The 9936-nt window shown below is 37.8% G+C and overlaps 1 protein-coding gene across 1 annotated transcript; it reads left to right on the top strand.

The window, feature by feature from the left end:
* The first annotated feature begins 719 nt into the window (after positions 1 to 719).
* LOC114823525 (COP9 signalosome complex subunit 7-like) lies at positions 720 to 8093 on the top strand. The gene is made up of 5 exons (XM_029099010.2): positions 720 to 840; positions 6688 to 6777; positions 6952 to 6996; positions 7095 to 7165; positions 7832 to 8093. The coding sequence occupies exons 1-5, from the start codon at positions 832 to 834 to the stop codon at positions 7977 to 7979; spliced, it is 363 nt and encodes a 120-aa protein (XP_028954843.2). The 5' UTR covers positions 720 to 831; the 3' UTR covers positions 7980 to 8093.
* The last annotated feature ends 1843 nt before the right edge of the window (positions 8094 to 9936 follow it).

Consider the following 9936-nt stretch of genomic DNA (forward strand, 5'->3'; position numbering starts at 1 on the left):
CTAACGGAGGACATGACACAAAATCGAGCGCAATGGCGTTCTAGGATTCACATAGCCGACCCCACTTAGTGGGAAAAGGCTTTGTTGTTGTATCACCACATATCCAAGACACTATTTTATGAATATGTTTTTTCTTAAATAGCATTCTATCCCATAATAGCATGCCATCTTTCATTATGACTTAAAAGAAAAAATTTGCGGCTATATACTTCAAAAGGCAGAGTTTCTGAACCTTGATTCCATCACCTTTAATACTTCGGGAAGGGAGTGATGAAAATTAGTTTAGCAAATAGCAAAGTTATTGCAGTATGTTACACAACTTCATAATAACTGCGAGACCAACTAGTGTTAGGAGCCTTCTTGGTATGCATACATTGACAAACATTACCTGTAAAACTAGAAGTTGTCCTTGTTCATTGTGTACTTGTTGTACAACATCATGTGGACAATCAACAATATTATTATCAAGCCACTTTTGCCTTGCATTAGTGCTCAATGTGTAAGGCAGCTTAGAGCTTCAGTTTATTTGACTGTTTGGGATCTAATGATGTGAAATTGTCAGGTCTACTTATGTTGCTACTACATAAATTCTCTCTGTATTGGACGAGATGTTGTTTAAGGAGCCACAAGATCTTATATCAGTCATATTTTTAGTTGTTTCATTGGATTTTGACATTGGCTGTGACACTTGAAATTTTTATATTCCTTATTTCACATACCTATGAATGAGAAATTTATTGACTGAATGAGTGGCAGGTAATACTAGCCATATTCCTAGTCCCAGATCAAATCACGAAGCTGAAGCAACTTACTGTGCTTTCTCTAGCTGAGATGAACAGGGTATAAGAATTAGCTCGATATCATACTCTAATCGCTGGACCTTTTTTTTATAGTTGCAGTCTAGTTATATCTTACTTGAAATTGCCGACTAGTCCCTTATTGGATTATGGTACTTACACTAATGCAGTTTAATATCTCTTAAAAGTTCTTACAATGGTCAAATATTTTACTTTTGTGCCAGGAAAGAAAGCCACCTCATTTTTCCATGTGTAGAATATAGGGGCTTTGGGTGAAATTGCTTTAGTTCGTGTACTTCTCAAATCAATGTTCATATAAAATTTCTCAAGGTCTTGTTGCCTAGGTGGTAAAAAGCTTGCTTTTGAAATTCTGAGACAAATTAAGGCTAGAACTTTTTTATCAGTGAAGTTGGTATAGAAACAGAAAACTTCAACAGTAAGTTTTCTTGATTGTATTGAATGAATAATTCAGTTGTACATATGTGAATATATATAGCCTTAGCTGCCTTAGGCTAATTACAAGAATACCCTCAACTACCTTGACTAACTACAGTTACTAACAAAACTAATTACATTTAGCTTTAACAAACTATTTAACAGCAACTATATTTGATGACTTGTCATTCTCCCTAATACACCCCTTCAAGCTAAAAGAGTAATCAGATAGGATTCCAATTGGAAGCTTGGAACACAAATAAGAGAATCTGCTTTTAGACAAAGATTTGGTGTGAAGATCAGCCAATTGTCTTCACTGCAAACATAGCAGACTTTGATGAGATTTGCTAGAACCAACTCCCGGATGTAGTGATAGTCAATCTCAATATGCTTGGTGCGAGCATGAAAAATAGGATTAGATGCCAAAAAGATTGCTGAAATATTATCACACCATAGGGTAGGCAGTGTAGGTAGAGAAGAATGAAGATCTTTGAGGATTTTGCAAACCCAAGTTAGTTATGCAGCAGAATGTGCTAAGGAACGATATTCAGCTTCTGTGGAGGAACGAGCAACATTGCTTTGTTTCTTTGCACTCCAATTGACAAGATTTGGACTAAGAAATAAACAATATCCACTGGTGGACCGCCTATCAAAGGTGCAGCCAGCCCAATCAGCATTAGAGAATGCTGAAAGGTTAATAGGACCTTTGGTGAACCATAAACCATGAGAAATAGAGCCTTTAAGAAATCTAAGAACCTGTTTTGCTGCTTGAAGATGTTGTTCTCGGGGAGCATGCATAAATTGACATATCTGATTAACAGCAAAGGCAAGTTCAGGTCGAGTCCAAGTGAGATATTGTAAACCACCAACTATAGAGCGATATTCAGTGGGATTTGACAAGAGAGGCCCACTGTGATCCAGTTTCTGAGAACCAAGAGGAGTGGAACAAGGTTTGGCACCTTCCATATTTGTTTTCTTAAGAAGATCAAGTAAATACTTGGTCTGATGAAGAAAGATGTCTTTGTTGGATCTGTGGACTTCCAACCCCAAGAAATCGTGTAAATGACCAAGATCTTTTACTGGAAATTGAGTACTAAGTTGTTGGATAAACTGTTGACAGAAGTTGGGTCCAGTAACTAAGATGTCATCCACATAAACAAGGACAATAACCAACTGAGGTCCATTAAGGACAAACAAAGAGGCATCAGATTGAGATTGATGAAAGCCGAGTGTTCGAAGAGCTTGAAACAATTTATCAAACCAAGCTCGAGGAGCTTGTTTGAGGCCATATAAGGATTTCTTCAGCTTGCAAACAGAATGGGGAGAGTTAGGATCAATAAAACCATGAGGTTGTTGCATGTAAACAGCCTCCTTTAAATCACCATGGAGGAATGCATTGCTAATGTCTAATTGATTCAAGAACCAATTATCTTGGACAACAAGTGTAAGAAGAATCCGAATGGTGACTGGTTTAGCAACAGGAGTGAAGGTTTCTTGAAAGTTAACTCCTTCTTGCTGATGAAAGCCCTTTGCCACCAAGTGTGCTTTGTATCTGTCAATGGTTCCATCAGGATTTTTCTTGACCCGGAACACCCATTTACATCCGACAACATTCTGAAAAGGATGAGAGGGAACAAGAGACCAAGTGCCTGTGGTTATTAAGGCATTATATTCAGCCTGCATTGCAGCTCGCCAGTGAGCATGCTTTGATGCTTGTAAATAAGTACTAGGAACAAAGTCAAGATCAACTGGAAGTGGATGTTTTGTTGCTGCATAAGCTCTAGACTTGTATATTCCAGCCTTAGATCTTGTAATCATAGGATGTGTATTCCCATAAATAGGTGGATTACTAGGTTGAATAGGTAAGAGAGAGGAGTCATTGAAAGAGGCAGAGCTGGAAAAAGTGTGAGAATTATCCACTGACTGATTACAGAAAGAAGTTTCATTGGAAGATGTAATCCGATTGATAGGATGAGGTACAGAAGAACACTGTGGTGCTGAAGAGGTATTGACTGGAGGAGAACTGGAAAAATGTTTGCTGAATTTAAGGTCAAAGGATGGAGAAGGTGTAGAAAATGAAATCTTTGAAGTGGGACTGTTGGGCTGCAATGATGTAAAAGGATAAGTTGTTTCATCAAAGACAACATGTCTTGATATGTAGATTCTATTAGTGACGGGACCAAGACATCTATAGCCTTTATGTTGAAGACTATAGCCCAAAAACACACAACTTTTGCTCTTAGCATCCAATTTGCTGTGAATGTACGGTTTAAGCCAAGGATAGCATTCACAGCCAAATACTTTCAGTTTAGAGTAATCTGGATGATGGTTGAAAAGAAGTTCCCACGGTGACTTTGTAAGACCAGAAATAAGAAGTCGATTTATAAGATATATTGCAGTGGAGAAGGCTTCAACCCAAAAAACCTGAGGAACTTGAAAAGCTACAAGTAATGTGCGAGCTATCTCAACAAGATGTATGTGTTTTCTCTCTGCACAGCCATTTTGTTCAGGCGTATGTGGACAACTAAATTGATGCAATATACCATGATCACGAAGAAATGAAGTAAGAGAGTGACTAGTAAATTCACCCCCTGAATCTGAACGCAGAATCTTGATTTTATTGCCAATGAAGTTTTCTACATAGGTTTTGAAAGTAACAAATCTAGAAAATACATCGGACTTAGACTTCAATGGAAAAAACCAACTGTATTTGCTAAAATCATCAACAAGAAGTAGATAATACTTGAAGCCACTATTAGATGTTACAGAGGCAGGTCCCCACAGATCACAATGCAGAAGTTGGAAACTGTGAGTTGTTGATGAAGAAGCCACTCCAAAAGGAAGCTTGTGGTTCTTAGCAAGTGCACAATCTGAGCAGAAAAAATCAACAGTCTTCTTGCCTTGCAGTGCAAGATTATTGGTATATATGACTCTTCGAAAAATTGAGGAGGAAGGGTGGTCGAGGCGCTTGTGCCATACAGTGATTGGTGCTTGAATGCTGAAAAACGCTAAAGGTGAAGAAGAAGAATTGGTGGAACTGTTGAGAGGATAGAAACCATCCCTAACAAGTCCTTGCAAAAGCATCTTCCCCGAAATGCGATCCTTGACAATGGATCCATAAGGGTCAAGAGTCAATGAACAGTTATTATCCTTAACAAACTGATAAGCAGATAAGAGATTATGTTTCATGAAAGGAACATGTAAAACATTGCTCAGTTTAAAGGAAGAATTTGGAGTGTGCAGAGATGAGGAACCAATATGATGGATAGATAATCCTTTACCATCTCCAATGTACATTTTGTCCTCTCCATTGTAAGGAGTTGGAGAAGAAATATTGGCTACATCATTGGTGATGTGGGAGGTGGCGCCAGAATCAATTAACCAAGGCTGAGCAGATTTTGCGGAATGATGCACACACATTACAGCAAGTTTGGCTGGAGGAATTCGACCACAGATATCCGGATTCATACGATTAAAGCAGTCAATTGCCTCATGACTGGTAGAACCACAAATCTAACAAGGAACTTTGAAAGTGGAAGAACCTTAATAATTGCAATTGCCTTGATAATTGCGATTACCATGATTGTTGGTGAAAGTGCCCCTATTATTATGAAAATTGCGATTGATGCGATTGGAGGAGAAATTACCTCGAGCTGGCTTACCACGATTTGAGTTAAATCGGAAAGCAGAGTGAAATGGTTGATTCTGAGCAGCAAAAACAGATGGAGTAGGAAGCAAGGGAGGCTGAGATTGCACTAAGAAGGCGTGAAAAGGTTCAATTGCAGATGAGGAAATAGCAGCCTTGCAGCGAGCCATAGACAACTCCTTGGTGAGTAAGAGGCCATGGAGTTCATCAAGAGATGTAGAAGAGAGCCGCAGCATGATGAAGTCAATAAAAGACTCGAATTCATCAGGTAATCCATGTAGAGTGGCAGCAATTAGGTCACGATCAGACACTAAAACACCAGCAGCTTGCAAGGAATCAGCAATTTCCTTGATTTGTTGAAGATACGCAGAAATGGACTGAGATCCTTTCTGAATTGATTAAAGTCTTGATCGTAATTGGTGAATATGAGCCTCTGAAATTCCACCAAAACGTTGTTCAAGCTTTACCCAGAGTTCTCGAGAAGAAGAAACACCAACTGTGAACGGAATGAGTTCTTCTGATAGGGTAGAATTGAGCCAGATCAATAGGTTTTGATCTTTTTCATACCAAACCTCGAAGGCAGGATTCATCGAGCGATCGGGCAAGAATGGTGAAGGACAAATCTCAGTGCCATCAATGATACCAAGAAGCTTGTATCGCCGGAAAATTGGAGCAAACAGTGCTCGCCATGGCAGATAGTTGGAACTTTTCAGCTTGATTGGAACCATACTGCCGATGTTGTGAATCGTAAGAGAAGTATACGAATTCAGAGGACTCGGATTAGAAGAGGAATTAGGGTTTTGGACCGAAGGAGAGATGATTGGAGAAGAAGACCCAGTGGGTTGCGATGCAGATTGAGCAGCCATAGCTTGCAGCGATCAAGATTCAAGAGAGATCAGGAATGAAAAAGTGAAGAATCAGAGAGAAGAAAGCAAGAATCGATCAGGAATTGATCGAGAGGTCAAGCGGAAGAGAAGGTCGGTGCTATAAAGCAGGGTGGCTCTGATACCATACAGGATGGCTCTGATTGTATTGAATGAATAATTCAATTGTACAGATGTGAATATATATAGCCTTAGCTGCCTTAGGCTAATTACAAGAATACCCTCAACTACCTTGACTAACTACAGTTACTAACAAAACTAATTACATTTAGCTTTAACAAACTATTTAACAGCAACTATATTTGATGACTTGTCATTCTCCCTAATAGTTGGAAGTTGCATTAGATGAAGATAGCAAAGATTCAGAGATTGGGGGATAAAAAAGAGAGGAAGGAGGATCAGAAGAAATTGTGGCTATTCCTCTCCAGTTTATGTATATGAGCAGGACAAAAGAGAGTGGGCCTAAAAAAAAAAAAAATTGAGTGGACCTACTAGCGAACTTAATTTTTGCATCCCAAATGCTTACAAAAAATTACTCACATAACGAGGAAAGAAACTACAGGCAGAACTAAAAATGATCACGTAAAAATTGTCCAAACTAGGAGGTCTATTCTAAGCCTATCTAAATTTGCTGAAGGAGAGCTGATAGAACATTTATTCCTTCATTACCCTGTACTCTGTGACTCTGGCAGAAACTGTTTAGACCATTCTGTTTTCTATATGACCATGACTCTCAGTATTGGCCACACAAATATCAAAGGTACCATGCTCTTTGTGATCGCTACCACTGTACCACCACGGCCTCCACTAGAATAAACCATTGTTGACCTTCGTAAATTCCTGATCTTATAGTAATATAGCTGACATATGGACCTTCTGAGTTGGTAGGTATTCTACAGTTTCTAAAATTTTCTGTTGTTACCAGGTTATATCGTACGATCAACTTCTTGAGCAGCTTGATCTTTCAAATGTGCGTGAACTTGAAGACTTTCTTATCAATGATTGCATGTATGCAGTATGTGCCCCCCTATTCATTAGTGAGAAAAAAAAATGTCATAAATTACATTGGTTTTAAAAGAAAAGAATATATTTGTTCTCATTTATAGATGATTTCTTTCAAGCCAGTAATAAGGAAATACTGATAAGGTTGCAAGCTGAAAAGGCTAATCTTTCATTGTCTGATGTATAGGGCATAGTCAAGGGGAAGTTGGATCATTTGAGAAGATCTTTCGAGGTTGGATATGCTGCCTTGATTATTACATTTGACTCTTTTGATGATTTCCTATATGTTTTGGATTCAATGTTCTATCTTAACCATCATTTTATTTCCAGGTTCAGTTTGCAGCTGGGAGGGATTTGAGACCTGGACAACTAGGGAATCTGATACAGACTTTAGATGATTGGTGTGCATATTTCTGTATTTAGTTGGTCACTCTGTCGGTGGTCTTTTTCCCACTCTCATTTTGTGTATTTGCACTCTTCCCTTAATTTTATGCATTCATTCTCATTGGATTTATTCTAATACTAAACATAGAAATAAGAGAGAGGAGTGCAATGGATAAAATGGGAGTGTGGAAACGCCATCTTCTTAAAATTCTCTCTCCAAGTCAAAGTCCTTTTTTTCATGTTAGGCACCTTCTTACCTATGCGTTGCCTAATGGAAGTTAGACAGAAACCAATTTTGATCTAATGTGGTTTTATTTTTAAAATTATGTGCCTCAGGATGGTGGTACAAGTAATTTCACTAACCATCCTTTATGCACCCTTACCTGCATCTCTCCCTCTCTATTGGCGAGAAATTATACGTCAAGGCGTCATTATAATGTTAATTGATCCAAGCATTACTAAGAGGCCATTTGATAACCATTTCATTTTCAGTTTTCAGTTTTTAGATTAGTTTTTTTTGAAAACTGAAAAGTGAAAACAAAAGCTTACATCATGATAAACAAATTGTTACCCGGACATTTTCTGTTCCAAAAACAATTTTTTAGTTATCGTAATGTAGAAAAGAGTACTGTTTAAAAAATCTTGAGTAGATGATGCTTATGGTAATAATTTGAAACTATCAGGCTAGACACTACGAACAATGCGCTTCTGACAATTGAAGAGAAGATCAAATGGGCAGATAAAAAGTGTGAGTTAGATGCAATACACAAAAAGGCAGTCAAGGACAGGGTGGAAGAAGTAAAGAAGTCTGTCAATAACAAGGTCAGTTGAATCCATCAACAACCTATGTAGTCATAATTTTGTTTTGTGTTATTTGTGATGCATCATCTAGGATTGCTTCTCTTTTCTTTGCTGCATTCATAAGATGTCCTGTAAAGGAAAAAAGGCCAGGGCCGCCAGGCTTATCTGGGGGTGCTTGGTTCTGGCTGTGCCATGGGTGGTATTGTTGGAAAGAAATAAAGGATTTTTAAACATTATGTGGGAGTAGGGGTTGAGTAACAGGACAGAGCAGTTTTTGTCAGCTTTCTGGGCTTCATTTCTACTGAGTTTAGTGTCTACTCTTTTATTTGGCTTGACTGGCAGGCAGAGGTTCTTTAGTGTGTGTGAGAGTTTTCGGTTATTTAGCTTTTTGTTGTTTATCTTTCCTTCCTCATCTTTTCGGAATAAAACGAAGAAATATAAGAAAAAGGTAGATGAGATGCCTTTGTGGGTATGCATTAGTAAGTTTTTGGTTTCCATATTGTGGACTGCCACTATCCTTTATATGTCAAGGACAAATTTCCTTTTTGTTTTGTATAGAAGAGCTTTTATCAAACTTGGCAGCATGCTAGGAGCCTAGAACCAAGATACAAAAAATTTCATACAGCTTCAACCTGTCAAAATTCAGAAAATATTCCAAATAAGAGGGCAAGCAATCAAAATACAGAAAATATTCCAAATATTCCCAAGGACCTTTATATATGTTTTGTCTTCTACAATATTAATTAGGTGTTGGACCATTTGGAATGATGATTGAGGCTTGAGCCACTAATTGTGTAGATTAGGCTTGATGATTGTACCATAATATTAATATAAATTAATATTAAGGGCTGGGGCACTTGGGGCCTAAGAATTAAAATTAATTTGATCAATTAGTTTTAATTTCAAATTAAGTTTTTAATTAAAATTAATTAAAAACGTTTTGATTAATAGACACAACTCTTTGGAAAGAGTTGTATAGCTTCAGATACATCCAAAATGTATTTGAAGAGGTATGAAAAAGCCTATATAATTGGAGTCCTCAGTTCCATCAAACATCATCTTTTAGCCTTCATTTTCTTCCGTACAAACTTTTCAGAGAGAGTAAACACACAAAGCAATTCGCTAGAATTCTATAATCTAGTGCGGGTTGTAGAATTAGGTATTTGTATCCTGGTCGAGCAGACGTTGTATAACTATAAGCACAAGAGTGGGATGGAAATATTGTTCAAATGACATAGCTTTTATGCTAGCCTCTACCTTTATTTCATTCAAGTTAGTATCATTTTAATTTTCTGTATTTATTGTGTTATCATTCTGTATTGCAAGTATTTTTTAGTAATAAAGTATAAGTATTTCAAGTTATGTTATTTCTGTTTCTAAATTGTTCTCCAACACTAGTCGCTAGGAACTAGTCGAGCGGCGGGTTGGGGCCTAGCGTCTAGGCAGATTTAAGTAAATCTATTATATTTCGTGTAAATAAGTGTCTATTTATACTTAAAATATATATAATTTCATCATAAACTACAAAATATAATGACATATATATTATGAAGTATTTGAACATAATGAAATAATGGGGAACAAGCATATAATGTGTGTTCATTTAAGTATTCAACAAGTCTCTTACTGACACATCCCCGGCTTGACTCCACCGTAGCACGATATTGTTCACTTTGGGCCCCTATCACGCCCTCACGGTTTTGTTTCTAGGAACTCACACGAGAACTTCCCAATGAATCACCCATCATGGGATTGCTCTCGCGCGAACTTGCTTAATTTTGAAGTTTCGATGAAATTCGTAGCCAATGAGCTCCCAAAAAGCCTCGTGCTAGGTAAAGATGAGAATATACATATAAGGCTTACAGGATCCACTCCCTTGGGCAATGTGGGATGTTACAATCCACCTCCTTTAAGGGCCCGATGTCCTCATCAACACACATCCGGTCAGGGATTGACTCTGATACCAAATTGTCACATCTCGACCCGG

This window comes from Malus domestica, chromosome 06 (genome assembly GCF_042453785.1).
Source record: "Malus domestica chromosome 06, GDT2T_hap1".
NCBI classification, from domain to species: Eukaryota; Viridiplantae; Streptophyta; class Magnoliopsida; order Rosales; family Rosaceae; genus Malus; species Malus domestica.

Bases quoted from the DNA above. Each gene is read 5' to 3' on its own strand.
- LOC114823525 (XM_029099010.2), top strand. The intron at 6,778-6,951 runs GTATGTGCCCCC...TCTGATGTATAG, and splicing joins TCAATGATTGCATGTATGCA to GGCATAGTCAAGGGGAAGTT. The intron at 6,997-7,094 runs GTTGGATATGCT...TTTTATTTCCAG, and splicing joins ATTTGAGAAGATCTTTCGAG to GTTCAGTTTGCAGCTGGGAG.